The 21678-nt window shown below is 40.1% G+C and overlaps 1 protein-coding gene across 2 annotated transcripts in view; it reads right to left on the bottom strand.

The window, feature by feature from the left end:
• Positions 1–715: 715 nt before the first annotated feature.
• Positions 716–21678, bottom strand: part of LOC149577270 (soluble inorganic pyrophosphatase PPA1-like) — a 119661-nt gene continuing 98698 nt past the window's right edge. For both annotated transcript variants that reach the window (XM_089822982.1, XM_089822974.1), the window contains exons 7-9: positions 1489–1609; positions 1245–1326; positions 716–1158 (exon numbers count right to left, since the gene is read on the bottom strand). In XM_089822982.1, the coding sequence (XP_089679108.1) occupies positions 1116–1158; positions 1245–1326; positions 1489–1609 (246 nt within the window). In that variant the 3' untranslated portion in view covers positions 716–1115. The remainder of the gene's footprint in view (positions 1159–1244; positions 1327–1488; positions 1610–21678) is intronic.

Raw genomic sequence — 21678 nt, 5'->3', positions numbered from 1 at the left:
GCACAAAGAACCTTCTATCTCATTGTCAAAATGCAGCCCTACTTGATCAAGGAGTCTCGGCTAGGAAAACCTACGTATAATTTTGAACCTTCCGTAGATCCTCCAATCTCTAGACTTTAGCACTGGCAGTGAAAAATCACATGCAAACCTGTATTGACCATATCCATAGCCAAAACAAATGAAGAGTACAAAGCCAAACATCCTGGAAATTACATGGAGAATTCTGTCTTGATGTTAAAATTCACTCCTCCTAGATCTACATCTGCTTGTTGCAAGGAGGTTATACAGATCAATTGCAAGTATTGTCCTAACATATTTCAATTCATTTGACTAGTCTCCATGAGCATTTAGCATGTTGCCCAACAGGCCATCTAGAAATCCAAGAGAGAATAACCCTAATGTCTGATTGGACAATTTTGTGTCATACAGAGATGTCAATATTTTCATCTGAATGCTGTATTTCAACAGTCTTAATAGACAATTTATTATTTAACATCCATAATAGGCCATCTATTCCATATATAGTTCCTGATCTTTGCCATCATAAATACATTTATTTTATGAATAGAAATTGTTCTGTACTTCTCAGTCTTTACCATTTCAAGATGTTTGATTCTGTCATTTTTAGTTTCTGTTGTAAACCTACAAGAAATGTAATGATACCAATTTCTTGTGTAAATCCAATAAAGGACGTGATAAATGTCTCACACCATAATTAAAAAACAAAGAAAATATATATAAATCATTAGTTGTAGGACAATTCTACAAGCACCTAACATTGTGGCATTCTTACAACCAATTTTCCCACAGTGTCACTAATACTGGTCACATTTACTTAGGTTTTAGTTATTTTGGCTATTATTTAGGATGCTAGAAATTGCAATAGTGCACTACAGTCAATTATATTGACTGAATGCTTATCCTACACAAATGCAGGATTATAAGCCTTCGGGTCACAACAAAAAGAGTTTTGATTAATAACAACTAGGCTTAAATATTCAACCAAAAAAGTGGTCTTATACAGCTTAGTTTGAACTTTGAACATCAAAATCAGCAACCAAACTCAAATTGCTGGGTATTCTTCCTCCTCTGCATAGAAAAGCCACATGGGATCTTCAATGTCGCAAACCATCTATAACGTATGTGGCATACAAGTCCCTGAATCAAAAATATAGAGTCAGAAAAGATGTGAATACCCTAATTTCCTGTACTTAGAGTTTTCACATACAGTAGTCTTTACTCACATTGAGTGCTGGATTGCTTCCTGTGCATTACATGGAGGTAGGAATTCATCCACTGCAACTTCCTTGTTTTCATTTTTCTTGTCTGTAATTATATTATTAAAAATCCCAAACTTTTCCATGGTCTAAACAAATGTAGAGAAAGAGAATATGGTCAAACATTTATAGCAATGACCCTAAGGATCGTAATACAATCCCAGTAAGATCTTATGAGCAAGCTCCATTCAAATAAAATAGAAAAGGATACAATCTTCAAAGAAACGCCGAATTTCTGCAAGACGATGTGGAGGAAGCTCATTAATGTCCTTGTAATGACGGTACTCAGGATCATCAGCACACACAGCTATTATCTTATCATCCTTTTCTCCCTGCCACACATAAGGTAAGGTGAGCCGAATTTTCAACAAAATCAAACATATTTATTAACATTATTAAAATCAAAAGTTGATGGAAAAGATTTTCCTAGTAGTGGTTGGGGCAACCTGGATGATAAGGAACCCCTGCCAATGTGGGCTCTATTGCTTTGGCTGGTTAGCTTTTCTTTCACTACAACTACTTTTTGACAATATGATTTTCTGAATTGTTGTTTCCTTTTCGGGTCAGTGTTTTATTGTTGCAGTTGTTTCATGGATTCTGCTCAGTTAGCATGACTTAGGGTAAAAATCTGCCCATATTTTTGGAGGATAGGATCTATCTATTTCCCTCAAAGTAATAATGTAGATGTATTTCATCCCAAAAATAAGATGAGCCATGAATCTAAATTAGAATGACCAATTGGTAGATACTGAAGGTGAACCAGATTTTAGATGGTTTTGAAAATAACAGCATCCAATGAACTGTCTTGGCATTCGCCCTTTGTACAATAAAGAAAATGAATACACTAATAATAACTTCAAATTTTCATGACATCTCCTTGAAATTTATTATGATAACTAAAATCATGAACTAATATTGCCTTACTTGAATACTTCTTCTGACCTTTTGGTTAAGAAAGCATGTCCTTAATGCATTAGCCAAGAGGGGGTACTCAGACACAGACTATTTTTGTTAAGGTCTGCACCTTCTTAGTAATTTTTTTGTTTTCCCCAGAGTTTTAATTTTGTCGAACAGTTTGCTTGCAACCTGGATGCTGAGAGTTCTGATTTGTCTTTTTCTTTTAATGTGCAGATGTAATATGTATGCTGTTGTTGTTAAGCATATATACATTTATTTTAAAACATAAGACAAACAGAGAGAGTTTCACGCATAACTTAGAAGACCGAATGCTTGTCAGCACATGAACGATCTCAGAATTTCTTCATATGTATATCCATCGTTCCAAAATAGTATAGCATGCCTGTAATGTGTTTCCAGATAACAGATTAGCTCCTAAATCTACTACAGGTTGATGAACATTTCAGATTCAACCCCAATTGGATAGTAATGTCCAAAGTGCCAACCCATGCTCCAGAATGCGGAATTCTTGAAATGCCAAAGCACAAACCCCCGCTGAGAAACTTTGCCAGCAATGTTCAACCCTGTACGCCCCCCCTAAGCACCATCAAAAGATATTTCAGGCCTGCATTGATCATTCCAGATGATTTCCAGCCTTAGTCATCTTTCTGTAGCTGCGCAATGACTGGTACAGCTTCTTTATGATGTGAAACGTGAAACAAAACTCAGGAGTATAACTCCAAGTATCTCAGTCAGGTACAGCCAGCTTACAGACCCTGAATCAGAAATGAATGGAAAGAAGCTTCAAGTATATATATCTATAAAATGGCTGAAACCCTATATGTACTGCATACGGCCAGCAGGGAAGTATCTCAATCAGCAAAAACCTCAGTCACAATCCTTTCAATCTAAATCTACTCCGTGCTATCTCTTACAACAGCACAGACAGATTAAACCAAGAAATCTGAACTTAAGCAATGGCTCTCTAAATCGAACTTCCCGGTAACTGAAATGAGAATAGCAAAACTCATGCAATCTTCAGATTTACCTTGTAGCTCAAGTAAGAATCTCAAGACCATATCTTTCAATGGCATCAAGATTGATAGCATAGGGAGAATTCGTCCTCCAAGCCCAAGAGAAAATCTCCACAACATTCCCAGTTTCACAAATTATCCAAGCATGCTGAAAGATTCTCTCTTTTACAGCGCTTTCTAAGAGCTCAACCACTCACCTTGACAATGTGGGATAAACAAAATTACATTTTTGCCATTTCCTATAATTTTTTTTTGTTTTTGTCACCCCTGTTTTCTCGCGGCTGCTTTTTTGCCCCTATTTTATTGCAATTGCTTTTCCATTTATATTTCCCATGCCTTGTACATTATTTTCCTCAAGTCCAAAATAACTTTTATTTGTACTTTGAATGTATTGTGGAATAAGGAGAATTTGCTTAAATATTTCCCACAGACTATAAATTATGCATTAATAAAGTTAAATCAATTAAATTTAACTTTATAAAAAACAATACTAATGCAAAATAAATTATATCAATGATAAATAAAAGGTCTTGTCGATATTTAACAATTAACCATTGACATGCCAGTGCATTGGAAGTCCAACATGGCTGTTTACCATACAAGGCAAACGGTTTATTAATGCATGCAGACAATAGACAAGAACATGTAACACAAAAGTATTCCTTTTATTATTCACATGTATACAGAAGATACTACAATATTTGATATGATTGATTACAATGATGATGCTTCCAAGTCCATTCTGGACGGTGTACATATACCTTCCCAAAGGGGTGACTCAATTGTCACGTGCCTGCTCGGAAACTATTCTACCCGTCGGCTACAATATAGATTTTACCGACATCATCCCCCCCCCAAAAGAAAAGTCGTCTTCGGACGAAAATTACAAAATATCTGAGACAAATTAACAAAACGGAATACATTAACTGACTAACTACAACAAGATAGATCTGCTTCCATCACATCAAATTCACATTCCTCCCGTGCTTACACCAAACTGGTCTCCAAAAACATGTTGCATCTATAGCTTCTATTAACACAATACTGTCACCTTAGCCAATCTGACCTTGATAGCCACCCGTGCCACCTTCTCTACTTCCAATGCCTGGGTACGCTGAGCCAAGTGTCGCTCTACTGCCTCCAACTGCATGATCTACTCCTCCCGAGCTCTCTATGCATCCTCCCATCCAATGCTCTCTCCACCTTTGGCATACAAACACTCTATGCCTACAGCAGCTCCAGGTCTCATCAACTGGTCACACTTCCCATGACTGAAAATTGAACTGACTGGGGGTCTAGGAGGCATCGCCCCCAGCGGGGTCGAGGGGTAGTGCCCCTGCTGCCAAGACTAAATTAGCACTCTCAAACCCACACAAAACTCCATGGAACACTATTCTCATGATTTTCTTCCGATTCCATAGTCTTTCAGCCAACCGCTTATGTTTTACTACCTGTTTATGTCTTTCCCTTCCCTTCGATATCATATGTTTTCCATTCTCAATTGTTTTGATTTGTCATCGTTTCTTTTCTTTTTTTACTTTACGGCTCCTGCTTCCTAAAGAGTACGGCTTCCACTTCCTCCTTGAAAAAAAATGTCGTAGTGGCTTTCCTTGCTGCCATACCGTTCTTTACCAACAGCCGTACAACCTTTTCAAATGACTATGTATCCGTACAACTGCACGTCAGTGCTCCCTCTTACACTTAAGTGCCTTCCTCCTCTTCATCCATACGGACCATAACGTTGCTCCACCTTGTTCGGCCGTACGGCTATTTTAGATTTTGCTGGTATATTGGTTCTGCTCTCCCACAAGCCGTACATTCTACTCCTTTCTCCAGAAGTTCGTACATCATACAGTATCCTCTCTCTGAGGTTCTCAAGCCATACGATATTCTCTATCGTACGGTGCTTGGTCTTCTAGTGATCCATATGGTATTGTTTCCCTGGCCACTACAAAATGTGTTCTTGTGTGGTCGTATGTCAATCTTCCTATCTTTTATAGTCTTCCTGATGGGTTGTACGGTGTCCTCAATGACCATATGGCATTCTCCTAATTTCCCTCCTTGACTGTATGTCGTACAGCATCGTATATTTCACTTACTCAATTCCATACGGTGTGGTTTTAACACTCTTTAGTCTGTAATTGCTCTTTGTACGATGTGATCTCCATAGTGAATTTATGCTTACTTCCTTTGAGCCGAACTATCAATTATTTCTCCCTACTGGCCGTTTGGTTCCAATTCTCTGCCTTCTTCTCTGCCTTCTTGCTTGTTGTACAGGATGGATTTTCCTTCAGATACTCTTCGTACAATGATTGTTTTAGTAATTTATATCTTACTAGGCCATATGACTCTGCTCTGCTTTGATCGTATCCCCTTTTATTCTCCTCCACATGTGGCCATACGGGGTTTGCTTTCCAGTGCCCTTCCTATTTATGTCCTCCATATGGACCGTACGCTACTTTTCTATATCGTCAATCTGTCATACAATGTCTAGATTTCACCCTTATCTGACTATCGTATGGTACCTCTCTTCTGTATGACAGTACGGTCTCTATTTGTATGCACAAATTTCCTTTACTTTTTCACAAGCTGTACGGTAGGCTTTCCATTCCCCCAATAGCCATACGGTTTTGTGTTTTGTTTTTTTTTTCTCCCCTTTATCCTACTGTAAAGGTCGTACGGCACTTATTTTGTTTTACTATATTATTCCTATTCTTTTTACTCCTCATTTTATTACTTCCAGGTCCATACTCAGAAACTATGCTCAACTTTATATATTATCTACATTTACTTATCTTACATATATATATTATTATTTATTATTTTTATACTATCCCTCAGTTCATCCATGGAGGTGCATTATTTCTTTCATGATAGACTTTCAGCTTCGACCCATTCACTACATTGGCTACTTCCTGTCAAGCGTCCATAATTTTATTGCTCTATTATCGCCCACTTCGTGGATTTTATGAATCGACCCACTTTATTTTAAATTTGTCTGGTTTAATCTCATTGCGACCATTATACTTCAGCACTAGTTGTCCTGATTGAAATTTGTTCAAATTCAAGCGCTTGTCGTGCCATGCCTTATGCCTGTTCTGTATAACCTTCGTGGCCCATTGTGCCTGCAATCGTCACTAATCAAGTTTATTTAAATTATACCATCCCTCCCTCAGGCTTTCCATATCCCCAAGCTTGTTTCCCTTACTATCAATAATCGTATTCTTGATTTTAGAACCTAGACTCCATACTGCTGAAGTTTTTATTAAGCCCTTCCTCTTTGTTTCCTGTGCAGACCGTATGATGTGTTTTCCTTGCTATCGGTACCTTTCTATTAAATCTGTGGTGCGACATAACATTTTCTTTCTGCGTGGTCCATTCACTGTGTATCGTACAATAGAATCTTTCCTTTTGCTAGGTTCGTACGGTATGTTCTTCCCTTCAGCTTCAACTGTAACCGCCTTTCCTTCTTCCACTTCTCTGTATTCCTTCGGGCATTCATTTTCCTTTTCTTTCTCACCTTCATCGACCCTTAATATATTACAGCTCGGAAAGAGCTCGTAATCCTCCATCTACCAGTGGAATAGGTCGTTCACCGAGTCTAGGTCGTCATCATTCGACTCTCCTAACCGTAGGACTCCTTCCTCATCCGGTTCCATTTGCTTCTTACCTTCATCCTCTCCTTCTGAATCGGACGATCCGATTTCTTCTCCCACCATTTGTGTGCGTAAATCAATAATAAATCTTCATCCTCTACTCTACATTGATAGTGTACCTTTGCTTGTATGAGCCATCCTCATCCAAGAATGGCATCATATCCCCTTCTTTTTAGCGGGATGACTAAAAAGTCGAGCAAGAACGACTGTGTTCCAATAGTTACTGGTTGTGCCATCAGGATCCCTAGAGGCTTAATGCCATGTTGGTTTGTAGTTAACAATTGGAACGTGGGTGGCCACAACGTCGGCTGTCCCAACTTCTTCCAAGTATCCTCTGGTAGGACATTTACCCCCGAACCTCTGTCCACAATTGTGTTTGAGAGGATCATTCCCAATATACCCATTTCTACAACCGTCGGATGCCTTCCTGATGTGAGAGTTAGCAGCATTGGGTCTGCTGCACTTGTTCCGCTTTCCTTCTCCTTCCTAGGTTCTTTTGGTAGTTTAGCAGCCGGAGCCATGTTTATGAGTGTCGTTCGTAGTTTGGGCATTGTGAGGATTAGATCATTTAATTTTACTAGTACTTTAGTTTGTAATATCTGCCTTATGATGTTCTGTTCTATGCAATTCCTCATTGAGGTACCCGCAGTGTTCCCCTTCTCTATTTCTGATTTCTCTGTCTACATCCCTTTCTCAATTTCCACCCGTGCTTCTTCCTATTTCTTCTTCTCTTCCATCGAGTCTGGGTACAACTTTGCCTGTTTACATGGAATTGCCAGGACTTCCTCTTTGTCCATTCCTGATTCGATACTGATCAAATTCACTCCTTATTTCAATTTCGGGCACATGGCATCTTCATGGTCTTAGGACCACACCATCTGCATAACAACTTCGATGTGTTCGTCATTGTACAATTTCGTGCAAAGTGGCACCACAAGTTGCATGCCCAACATTGAACCATCAGTTGGCCGTTCGCATCATACTGAATTCGACTGCAACCCCCATTATTATTGTTATTATTGTTATTGTTGGTGTTGTTTTGTCCCCTTTTGTTGCCTCTGTACCCACCCGAGGTGGCACCATCATTGTTTGTGTTTTCGTTCCCTCCTGACGTGGATGCTTCCTGTGTCAAGAGCACTTGTTGATGCCCTCTTGTTTTCATATTGAACGAGCATTCCTTTGTATAATGTCCTGCAACTTGGCAGATATCACAGAACTGATTCTTCGGACATGATTCCTTAGTGTGACCTTTTGTCTTGCATTCTGTGCACCATAGCTCGTTTTCTTTGGTTTGGCTATTCCCTTTTTGCATATTCTTAAACTCTTTCATCATCCTGATCATATCCTTCGGGAGGGCTCGGACCTTCTTACTGCTCTTTTCATCACTACTGCTATCCTTAGAAGAGGATTCATCCAAGTCATTTGATCTGCTTTTCTTCTTCTTTTTTGTCTTCTGTTCACTCTCTAAGTCCATCGCTCGATTGTACACTTCAGTGTACGACAATGGCGGTACAATCTTCATTTTCCTTTTTAACTTTGGGCGTGGTCCTATGAACCATCTCTTTTTCAGCCCGTCTACCGGCTTACTTTCCATTTTATTTACTAATTCTTTTAGTTTTCTAGCATATACACGGACTGTTTCATTTCTTCCTTGTTTTGTGGTTTAGATTTCTACTACTATCTCGTTGTCATCTCGTAGCAATTAAAACTTTGTAATAAATTCTTTCTTTATGTTTTCCCATGTGGTTAGCTTTGCCAGATCGAGGTCTCCAAAAACCAATTGATTACTACACCTTGTAAGGTGGCTGGAATAGCCTTGCCCATTCGTCCTAGTCATTTTCTCCATTCGCTGTGCAAATCGTCTCACAAGTTTTACAATGTCTGATTGGGTCAGTCGTGCCATCCCCATCGAACTTTGTAACTCTTCCTTTCGACCGGCCATCAGTACCCTTTCTTTCTTTTGTTGTGCGTTGTTGTCAGTACCCACATTGTTCTGTACTTCCATACCACTCTAAACACCCTCGTTACGGACACCTACATTCTCGAGTGGTGTGAAGGCTTCCTCAAGGACTTGGTTGTTTCGACCAAACTATATTAGCTCGTCAGGTGTATCAGAGACGAAGAGTTCTCCCCATGCTCGTGTTCCTTCGACCGAGCCGTGCTGGTCCTTCTCCTTCCATCCGGATTCCCCCTCAACGTATACCAGCTTGCCAATTCTTCCTTTGTTCCTTCGATCACCCTTCGCCTTTCTCGGGCTTCTTCTATCAATTTCTCCCTTGATCGACTTGGTGACTGCACTCTGTTCATCAGTGCTCCTGTGGCACTGTGGTCACCTCTTGTGACACCACTGCCATACCCTTCAACGAGTTGTTGGAGTCTGTGCCTTCGATCACTTTGTTGTGTGCAGTTTAATATTTCTCGTACCACATCTATGCCGTCATCTTCGAGATTCTTATTTCTATCTTTATTCAATGTGTTCTACATTCATAGCAACTGGTCCTTAATAGGCAACGGTGCCAAATGTTTACCGTACAGGGTAAACAATTCATTAATGCATGCAGACAATACACAAGAACATGTAAAACAGAAGTATTCCTTTAGTTATTCACATGTATACAAAAGATACTACAATATTCGATATGATTGATTACAATGATGATGCTTCCAAGTTCATTCTGAACGGTGTACATATACCTTCCCGAAGTGGTGACTCAATCGTCACACACCCGTTCGACTACTATTCTACCTGTCGGCTACAATATAGATTTTACCGACAACAATGGCTATAATGACTTACTATAAATAGTAAGTGTCCCCAAAACTACCTCAGAACACCTTAAATGAATTGCAACCAAAACTACATAGGCCAAATGCCCTCTAAGTCCCTTGTATGCCCTGGTTAGCCTACAGGTACAAGGGTATATGATAAGATAAGATAAATTATTAATGTCCAACAAGAGACCACAAATGGAACTAAGGGAATGAAAATACAAATAGAAGCCAGAAGGAAATAGGACAACCAAATGGTGACCGAGAAAAAGGAAACCAACATATCAAAAAGAAAAGAAAGAGAGACACCACAAAAGAGAGGCCACAAAACCACAAGACAACTAGCGGTTCACAATTATCGAAAAGTAACTCAAACCGAAGGATAATTGTCCTTGTGCAATGAAGTCTGAACCCATCGCCGGAGAGAGAAGGACCATTGTTGCTAATGGTGCATGTGTGTGTGACCTCTGCGCTATCTCACCGATCTAATGTAAGTAACGGTGGATGGGCTCCTAGACCTCTTGGTTCCTATAGGAGAGTTAACTAGAGTGAAGGAGGTGATAAGCTAAAGAGGCGACACATATCCAAGGGAGGATAACTCTCGTAGAGTGAGATCACTAAGACAAAAAGCCTCCTAAAGATAAGAGTTTTGGCATACCTGAATAAGGACAAGGACCTGCATTCTCTGAATAAATAATGGAACCTCCCCCAAATCTCATAATAGACTGGACAATAGAATGGGAAATGGATCTCAGACTCAACGACCCCCATGTCACAACACTAATAAATCTTCTCATCTATGCTAGTTTGGTGATCTATTTGGATACCAAGCTAGTGGGAGCCAACTCTGAAAGAGCCTAACTGGATCAGTAAGGCATGGGGCAATCACTGGGAATAGTAAGGTCGAACAATAATGCCATCCTAAATGTCAACATAGTGCTCCACATAAAAGGCCATACGATGGCAAAGGCTCCCTGACGAGGCAATCCAAGTCATGTGAATATGCCTCCTATAGATGTCCATCTTGGTAATCTCATTCAAGTCTGCCTGAGGGGGCAGGAGATGAGTGGGAGCATCCAAGGGATACTAAAAGGGAGAGAGGTGATAAATATCAATACCCACAAAGCTGAGGAATAGTAAGCCAAGTAAGTATAACAGTATGTTCCATCCATCGAATTTGCAAAACCCTTGAGTTTATGAAGTAACCACACCAAGTCAAAGATTGTGAAAAGTCTAAAGGGATGAGCACCAAACTCGGCAAAGATAATACTGGTGGGAGTAGTCAACTGATAGCAAATGAAGTGTCAAAGAAGAAGAGTCTAGACCCTCTCCACCAAAGCCCTGTCAATGGCCAATAGGGAAGGCCCATAAACAATCGAGCCATAAAGGATAGTAGGTCTAACCAAGGAAACTAAGATTACATCTTTGACGTGATATCCTAGAAATGGTGTTTGAAGCAATGTCTCTCAAGAAAAGAAAGTGAACCCAATCCCTTGCCGACCTGCAGTATCACGGTCAACCTCAAGCTAAAACGCAACCCAAAGAAAATGATGCCTGAATAAGTGTACTTGGAATTCATGTCAATTTCAGTCCCTCTAAAAAAGAAGTGGAGATGTGAGAAGCAATTAAAAACCATAACCTGGGTCTTACCCAAGTTAGCCACTGGTTGTCGAGAATCAGAAAACGAGGCCAGGTCATCTAAGAAACGTTGTAACCTGTCCTCTAGAAGCAAGAAGCTCCTCAAATAAGTCTCAAGCTCGTCAATATATATACCAAACAATGTAGGAGAAAGCGAGTAGCCCTACTTGACTCCAATAGAACTCTAAATGAACTTGGAGAAATCCAAAGGAATCCTGAGACGACCAACAACACTCTCATAATGTCTTATCATGGCCATGAGCAAAAATTCTAAGTCGTTGAAACAACGCTGAGCAGGGAATTGGATCAGAGGCTTCGTGAAAGTCCACAAGGTAGAAATAGACTTTCATTGTGATGTGTTGAGTCTCCTCAATAATGGCCCTAAGGTTGAAAATATCATCTATAGTCTGAAAAATTTCTCTAAACCCAGCTTGTCCTTTGACCCTACAACCCAATTTGTCTAGTTGTCTCATGAGAACAATGTGCAGAACTATGGCATAAAGTTTGGCAAAGGTATGTTCGATTATGATGGTTTTGTAGTTGCCCGGATCAGAGGTCGCCCCAGCCTTATAGATCGAGTAAATAATATGATGCAGCAACATCTAGTGGTGTAAGGGCAAATCCTGTATCACCCAAAAATATGCAGTGTTAGTTTTGTTTAATGTGTTTGTATTTTTGGATACCCATTTGGGCCAAATAGAGATTCCAACTCTCATAGTTGCACTATTGGTTTTCTGAGTTAGTGTTTTTTAGCGCCTCGAGATGTGTGAGTGCAGAAAACAAGTTATTTTGTAATTGAGCCATAATTATGAGTTAGAGGGTGTAAGTTGGAGGGATGATTGTACTTGTAATTTAAAGAATTCCAGAAAAAGAATCAGATTAAAAGTCTTTCAGGTTTGAAAGTTATTGCAGTTTTAGGTTGCTTGGAGACCCCCTAAGAACACTTCAAAGTCAGATTTGAGGCACTAAATAGCCTCGAACGGGCCCAAAAAATGGGGAACAAGCCAACCTTGTCAAGGGGGCTATAGAGTGCTTGGAGAGCCTTCTGAAAATGTAAACGATTCATCAATCGAAGTCTTGGATCAAAAGTCATTTCATCAATCGGGTTACTTAAGGTCATTTCTTGCATTGTAAAGGCAGTTTTTGTGGAGTTTGGGAGAAGGTACTGTGAGAAGGGTTTTTCTCCAGACTTTGATAACATTGTAAGCCCATAGGGCATGTAGTTGAGTCTATTTTCACTGAACTAAATGTAATAGAATATCATTTCTGATAATAAAATTCTTTTTTTCCTATTGTGTTCATTTTGTCTAGGTTGTGCCCTCGTCATAATATGGCAGGACCAAGACGGTGGAGAGCCAATTGAAAGATACCAAAAGGATCCATTCACTGGACTTCTGTAAATTTTAATTAAAATAATAGATTTTCTTTTGCTTTCCTTATGGTCTTAGAGAATTAGACAGAAGTTGCAAAAAGATTGTTTCTTCTTTTTTTGTAGTTTCCAGGTACAAGTAAAACAATAATTAACAACAGCAGCAAATAATATAATATTCAATCAACCAAAATAGCTACAAATTGTATCAGGCAAGATATGTAATCAATATGCCAGCAAAGGTGTTTATGAACAAAGAATGGAGATGTCAATTGCAAGAATGGACCAACCACACACCAAAAGGGTAGAGATGGCTGACGTAAGCCAAACAACAAATCACGTGCCAGCTAAAAGGCAATTGTACGACTGCTATAGTCACGCTAAGGCAGCAAGAAGATCCCTACATGCCAAACGAGACCATCAACATCCAATGCAAAAGCACCTCCAAACGCTGAACTTAACAATCTTTGTCAACTATTGAAGCAATATTGTAGAATGCTGCTGAAACCAACTATTGGGGTTTGTGTCCCAATAGCCAGGCTTTAGGTTTTGCGTCCCAATCCTCTAGAATCGCTCCTCAAAGAAAAATTGCAAATACCAAGAATGAAGATGTAAACAATAGTGAAAGAATGAGTATCTCCCTCTCAAAGCCAGTCGAACCCTAAAGGGAGAATATGTCTTTCCCTTTATTATAAAATTGCATCTTCTCAATTAAAAGGCCTTAATGTATAGGAAAAACACCCCTTTCCTCAAATAACATAACTCTATGTGCCCGAAGGTCTCTAAATGCTGAAAATAAGTTATAATAATTCAAGACCTTTCCAATGAGCTATAACACATAGGCCTGCCTAACCAAATGAAGCCAAAATCCCCTTATTACTCCAATTAGCTATATAAATAGCTTTATTTTAATTTAATTTAATGCAAAGTTAGGAAAATATTTCCTTTTATTCAACTAGAAAGCCAAATTCAACTAGAAAGCCAAACCAACCAAATAATCAGTGAACGGGTCCTGTCACCTGCCTGTGACTGATGCCAGGCAATGTGGGCTAACTGGCAATCCCATCCCTAAAAACTAGGGATGCTCCTAGAAAGTAGGGAGTATACCCTGTCACCTTGAAACTTAAACCATATATTGGTCCCAAGGAGCCTCAGATCTGATCATTGCCACCTCCTAAATTTTAGGAAAATCCCTAAAATTAAGGAATTGCTCCAACTGGCTCTCAAATTGACTATAGAACCAACTTTGGTCACTGAGTATCCAGTATGAGTCTCTATCCACCATTGCTAGCCTACGACAATCCAATAATAGGTTAACTCTCATGACTCTGCTAGTCAAACTAGAGAGGGGACATGATAGTGCTCCCCTCTTGGAGATGCTTACCCACAAGCAATTGCAACACTGGATGCTGCAAAATGGACTCACCCTCCTAGATGGCATCCTCTATGGGTAGACCTCTCTAGCTCACCAAGTACTCCCGAATCACCCTACTTCTCAATCGTCTCTCCCTAACCTCCAGTGCCTTCTTCAGGCATGACAAGTGGAACACATTATGAACCCTACTCTTTGGTGGTAACTCAATCTTATAGGCCACCTCTCCAACTCACTTAAGTACTCTGTAAGGTCCATAAAAACGAGGCTTCAGCTTTTCATCTCCTTCCTGTTTAAGGGTGCTGTCTGTAAGGCTATAGATGAAGGAAAGTCATGTCACCCACCTCAAATGCTCTTTGTGTTGTACTGATCAGCGTACATCTTCTGCTGATTCTGAACATGTTGCAAGTTCTCCCTAAGAGATCTCATAATATCTTTGTTCTCCTGCAACCAATCCTATGCCAAGGGAACTCTGTTGTCACTAAAAGCCAAATCAACAAAAGATAATGCCTCGTAGCCATAAAGAGCTCTGAAGAGAGTCATGTCAATGGACATGTTGTGCGTAGTATTATAACAATATTCGCCCAAATACAACCAACGCACCCATGTCTTCTGCTGCCCTGACACATAGTTGCGCAAATACCCCTCCACCCACTCATTAACTACCTCAGTCTATCCATCCATCCATCTGAGGATGGTAGCTAGTGTTGGAGGTCAACTCTGTGCCTGCTAGCTGAAAAGTTTCTGCCAAAAGGAACTTATGAACCAGCTGTCCCTATCACTCACTATGGTCTTGGGGAGAACATGGAGTCTAAATATATCTCTTAGAAACAACTCGACTACCTGTGAAATTGTGAAGTCCGCTGTAATAGGAAAGAAGTGGGCATACTAAGTCAACTTGTCCACCACAACATAAATACAATCCTTCCCTTGAACTCGAGGAAGACTTGTAATGAAGTGTGTAGATATCCATGTCCACTTCTACTCTAGTATAAGCAGAGGCTACAACAATCCAGCTTGAAAAGTATGCTCTGACTTGTTCTGCTGACAAGTCATACATTCATGAACATGGCATGAGACATCATCCTTGAAACCCTCCAAGACAATCTCTCTCGTACTGCCCTATAGGTCTTACCATAACCCAAATGTCCTGTTGTAGGATTATTATGGTAAGAATGCAAAACGTGCTCCTTCAACTGTGGTTCAGGAACAAGGTAGACCCTACCCTTGTAGTAGATGACATCATCCACTACACTATACCTATCATCCTATGTCAACCCATCCATGATCACACAAGCATGCTGATTTTTGGAATACTCAACTAAAAGTTGAGCCTTCCAATCTGTTGAAATCTCGCTCAATGAACATAGGGCAGCAAGTGATGGCTTCTTGGAAAGTGCATCAGCAATAGTATTGTTCTTCCCCTTGATGAACTCTATGTCAAAATCATACGCCTACACCTTGCTAAACCACTTTTGTTGCCTATCATTAGGACCTATGTGATCAAGGAAATATTTTAGACTATTATGGTTCGTCCTTACCACAAATTTTCTGCCAACAAGATACTGTCAGAATTTGGCTAACGCATGCATGATAGCCAACATTTCCTTGTCATACGTGGAATAAAACCCTACTCTCGTGGGCAATTGGGTGTTTGTTCTGCATCAACACCACCCCTATGCCTTCACCTGAGGCATCACACTCAAGTACAAATGGCTGCGAGAAATCAAGGAGTACCAAAACTGGACAGGTGCTCATAACCTCCTTGAGTCTCTCAAAGACTCCCTGTGTCAACTTTGTCCATCTGAAGGCTCCCTTCTTCATGAGATTTGTTAAAGGTGTTGCTAACTGAAAGAATCCCCTTATGAACCTCCTATGATAGGCACATAAACCAAGGAAACCACGCAACTTAGTAATGTTCGTGGGAGAGGGCCAATCGAGAATTGCCTAAATCTTCTCCTCATGCACTTTCACTCCCTCTGCACTGATCACGTGACCCAAGTATAAAATCTCCCTGAGTCCAAATTCACATTTGGACAACTTAGCAAATAGAGACCGATTCTCTATGATGCTAAGCACCTCCTCAATGTGTCTAAGATGATCCTCCCATGGATTGTAAATCAATGTCATCAAAAAATACCAGAACCGATTTCCTCAACTGCTTGTTGAAGATGCGATTCATACAGAGCTGGAAGGTGGCAAGTGCATTAGTAAGGCCAAAAGGCATCACCAAAAACTCATAGTGCCCATAATGACAACAAAAAGCAATCTTCTGCACGTCCTCATCCCACACACGAATCTAATGATAACTAGGCCAGAGATCAATCTCCGAGAAGTAGATAGCTCCATGTAGCTCATCTAACAACTCATCAATGCGTGGAATGGAGTATCTATTCTTGATTGTCTTTTTGTTCAAGACTCTGTAATCAATACACATTTGCAAAGTCCCATCCTTCTTCTTAACAAGCACCACAAAAGAAGCAAAAGGGCTAAAGCTAGGGCGAATGAATCCCATATCTAGTAACTCATGGATGGTCCTCTCAATCTCATCCTTGTATGCTCTAGGATAACAATATGGGGTAGTAATCATGAGTTTAGCCCCATCCTCCATCTCTATCCCATGCTCGAAACCTCTATCAGGACGTACACCAGAAGGTATGTCACCACAGACACGACTATGCCAATCCAGCATTGACTGTATGTTTACATGAAAAGCCCTGCCATCCTGAGGTGTAGGTATTTTGGACTTCACAAAATGTGTAGCCCAAAGTATGTCATCATGACAAATGATAGTCTCCATCCTGCAGGAAGTTACCTCCTTAGGACAACCGTCTGAAGTCGTCCTCAAGATAGTCTTCTTCCTTCCAGAAAGAGACTCCATATGCATGCAGTGCTGGTCAATGATGTATCACCCAATACCTTGTAACCACTACATGCCCAAAACTACATCATAATCCTCCAATGGTAGCACATGAAAACCATTCGTCAGAGTATAGTCCCACATTTGGATGCTAAGTTGAGGAATCCTACGAGTACAACTCAAAACGGCACCACTTGCAACCTTCACTCCAAAACCAACAAACTCCTTGAACTGGAACCCACACCTGTCAACTAGCTTCTTGTCAATAAAGTTGTGCGTGGCAACTGTGTCTACTAAGCTCATAACCCACTGGCCTCTAAATGTACCTTTCAAATGAAAGGCATGAAATATGGGATAAATAGAGAGAATGGCCACAATCACTTTAGCTAACACCAAAGACTCTGAAATGTCTAGCTCTAACTATGGGTGTTCCTGCTCAACCTCCTCTAGACTATCCTCACTATTAGTATCAGGTACCTCCTCAAATATCTATCTCAGATGTCACCTCTATCAAATGAACCTTACCTTTACCAAGGCAACGATGTCCAGACTCCCATGGTTCCTTATAGGAGAAGCATAGTTTCTTCCTCAGCTCATTCCTCGTCTCCTGGTCCATCTTGGGTGGTCTAGAAGGTGGTCACCCTCTGCCCTGGGAAGTGTTGGCCTTCTTGGGAGGCCGACAATCCCTAAAAGGATTCTTATCTAACTGATAAGGACTAGGAGGGGCGTCCAGTCTAAATGTAACATCAATGGCCTCCTTGAAGGTGGCTGGTTTGAATGCTCATACCAATCCCTTTAGCCTGTCCTGCAAACCCTCTATGAACAACATCAAACAACAACTATGAGACATGTCCAGAACCATAGCTGTAATGTGTTGGAACTCATTCACAAAAGACTCCACATTCCCTGTCTGCCTAATATGTACCAACTCCTGGTAGTAAAGCTCAATGTCTTTATGATCAAACCTAGCAATGAGTCGCTTGGTGAATTTAGCATAGGAGTGAACCATGGCGTGATCCTAGGTGACCAATCCATGGTGCCACCGATCATAGGCAACCCCGTCTAAATACAAAACCGCAAATTGTATAGCCTCTCTCTCAGGCATAGTTCTCAATGATAAATAGATATTTGGCTTGTGCACCCAAGCTCATGCACTCGTATCACCTATGCCATCATAGGTAGCCAATGTCATCTTCCCAGTGGCTCTACTGAGGTCGTTGTTCTGTTGTGGTTTGTAGCCCTTGTCTCCTCTGAACCTGGTGTTATCCTTACGCTATGCACAATACTGTGGAAAAGGAAAAACATCCCTAACCTCTAGGGGTAGGGCTCCCCACTCAACTGCAGCTACCAGGACTAAATCCTCGAATCCGACCTTAGGTGGCTCCACCTGTGTCAATTGCTCAACTTGCCCAAACTGAGGCAATAATGGTCTATCCAGAGCAGGAATACGTGGACGTTCTTCCTATGGGAATGAAGGGAGGTCTCTGCTAAGATATGGGATCGAATACTGCACTGGCTTCCCACAACGGAAACCGACCTGCTCCTTCCCTGTCTTTGTTGTGTCCCTCTCCACCTATCCAATTCCATCCATTCCGGGGTATTTTGTAATTTGTCCAAGCTAGGCATAATGTCCCTAGCAACACCTTGTGCCTCACCCATAGCCGGTGTCTCTACATGTCCGACAACCTCTGCTCGCCACTGGTTTCTCCTGTGCTTGTAAAACCTATGTATTTCTCCACCAAGACGCATAGAAGATTTATAAAAATAGATGCCAAATGTTTAAATTAATTATCAAACCCCTTTTTGTAACTTGTTGTGATAATTTTCACTGAAACCCTACAGGCTGGCAGGATTCAAGTTGTAATACCACTGAAAGATCCCAAAAGGATCCTTTCACTGAACTTCTGTAAATTTTAATTAAAATAATAGATTTTCCTCTGCTTTCCTTGCGGTCTTAGAGAATTAGACAAAAGTTGCAAAAAGATTATTTCTTTTTTTTTTGTATTTTCCAGATATCAGTAAAACAATAATTAACAACAACAAATATTATAATATTCAGTCAACCAAAATAGCTACAAATCGCACCAGGCAAGAGGTGTAATCAGTATGCCAGCAAAGGTGTTTACAAACAAGGAATGAAGTCGTCAGCTACAAGAATGGACCAGCCATGCACCAATAGGGTAGAGGTGGCTGACGCAAGCCAACCAGCAAACCAAGTGACAACTGAAAGGCAGTCGTACGGCTGCTATAGTCATGCCAAGGCAACAAGAAGATCCCAATGTGCCAAACAAGACTCCCAACATGCAATGCACAAGCACCCCCAAATGCTAAACTTATCAATCTCTGTCAACTTTTGAAACAATATTGTAGAATGCTGCTGCAATCATCTATTAGGGTTTGTGTCCCAATAGCTAGGCTCTAAGGTTTGCATCCCAAACCTCTAGAATCATTCCTCAGAGAAAAATTGCAAATACCAAGAATGAAGATGTAAAAGATAATGAAAGAATTGAGCCAACATCTACTTTTTTCTCCTTCTCAAAGCCAATCAAACCCTAAAGGGAGAATATGCCTTTCCCTTTATTATGAAATGGCATCTTCTCAATTAAAAGGCATGCAAAAATAATAACAATTTGCAACATTACATATAAGCAGTTCTTCTATTTATGCAAAATCAACTAGACACGTATCACTCTGTCGCTAAATCTCAGCCCAAAAAATTGTCTTCCATAACAACTCACAACCTAGTGACAAATGGCCAACAACTTAATCTCCAACTCTCCAATCAAAGTTGCCAAGGCCTTAAACACTCGCAACCTGGAGACAACATATAATTCCTTTATCGCTAGCTCACTAGCTAAAAATATCAAAGGCTTTCAACATAGCGACCTAGTGAGCACTAACATAAATTATTTGTCACTAGCTCTCTTGCATTTTCATTAACAATCACTAAATGCCACGAGGTAGAGATAGCCATCCACCTTTGAACCATTTGTTTCGTGACATGAACTCTGCAACTCTCCACCTTTGGCACAAAATGCTTATTAGTCTCGAGAGCCTACAACTACATGAAACAAAACTTTCAATCGATTAAAATCTAGACCCACTATATGGAAACCATTTTCCAATTCTCAAGTTCAAAAATCATATGCCAAATCATCTCGCAAGCACCCGATGTGTGTACATGCATCACGCACCTCGGCCGCACTCGGGTGGTTTACAAGTGCATCACGGGTGCATGAGTGCGGGGGTGCTCCTAGGATGCTTGCGAGGTGCTTCTAAGGTGGGCGAGTGGTGCGGCCGACTAAATGGCCCAAAAAGTTTTTTAAAAAATAATTTTTTCTTTTCTTTTCTAATTTGTTTTTTATGCATGCCTAGAGAACACTTGGGATGATTCCATTCTCATTATTGACATTTTGTTGATTGTATTCACTTTGATATGGCTACGATACATTATTTCATTTCACTGTTTCATGCTACTTGGCTCATTGTCATCATGAGCATCTTTATGATATATCATATATGATATTCATATTTGAACAATGAATTTTGAATCTTGCATCTTGAACTAAGTTAATTTGTTAAATGGTCATTGGTAATGGTTATGAAGTTTCAAGTTTCAAGTTTGAACTTATGGTTTGTGAATCGCATTTCAATTTTCTCTATTCAACTATATTTGGTATGTTATATAATATATTTAAGTATCATTTCATAATTAGCATTTTCAGTCATATACATTATATATACTATGCAACCACCTCCCCCTCCTCCCCTCAGCGCCGCACCCCCGCCATCCCCCCACTGTCCCCAAATTGAGGCCATTTTTTTCCCGCACCTAAAACTCATCCTAACGTCCACCCGCATCGCCGCACCCCCACACCGGGGTAACACAATGCAAAACCAAAATTCTGGTTAGTTATAAATACTAGACACATGATAGCCACTCACTAACTTGTAGCCTAATAAACTTAAAACCTATTAACCTCACGAACTAGCAACCAAAGCAAAATCTTAACCACTAACCATTCACTCGACAATTTGTGGCTTACAAACATTAACATTTAAATGACTTGTGACCTAGCAACAACCACATAAAGATAAAACTCACTAACTTGTGCGATTAAGAAAAAAGCATTCTTCAAGATCACCAACTACACAACTAAACATTTTGAGAGCACTCTTTGTCCCACCAAATAAAATATTTAACACTTTCAAAACTAGAGACCACTCAACTAAACACAAAATAGTACTTGCTAACTCATCATTTTCAAATTTAAACATAAAATAGACCCATGAGCTAAAAAGAAAACCAAAAAGACCAATTGAACCAATTTTTTTTTACCAAGAAGATTGTAACATGAGCCAATAAAAACCTTGACAACTTAGACTTTGACCATTTGATGACCAACCACCCTAGGGCAAAACAAAGATAATAAACCCTAAAATTCATGAAACCAGACTTAGAACACAAGAAGAACCAACATCTAAAATCATATCTCAGAAATCTCAACATGAAACAAGGATATCCATCATTACTTATCCAAAAAAATTATAGTCCCAACAGTGGCTTTGATTGGGGACACTCACTAACTCAAGATGAGATGGTAATCTATGAATCTCTTGACAAAGTAGATCATCTACATGGAAAAACCCCAAATGCAACACACAAGAAAAGCTATGATACATATGTAAAAAACCTTATATATGGTTCATGGCTTATAAGTTACTTCAAGAGAAGCAATGTTTCAGGAATTGTCCATGAACTAGCGAATTCGAGAGTTTCACTAGTCATTTCTTTTAAGAAATAGG

This window comes from Cupressus sempervirens, chromosome 1, assembly GCF_028749045.1.
Source record: "Cupressus sempervirens isolate cs-2001-9-10 chromosome 1, ASM2874904v1, whole genome shotgun sequence".
NCBI classification, from domain to species: Eukaryota; Viridiplantae; Streptophyta; class Pinopsida; order Cupressales; family Cupressaceae; genus Cupressus; species Cupressus sempervirens.
This window is presented reverse-complemented; position numbering and strand designations above follow the sequence as displayed.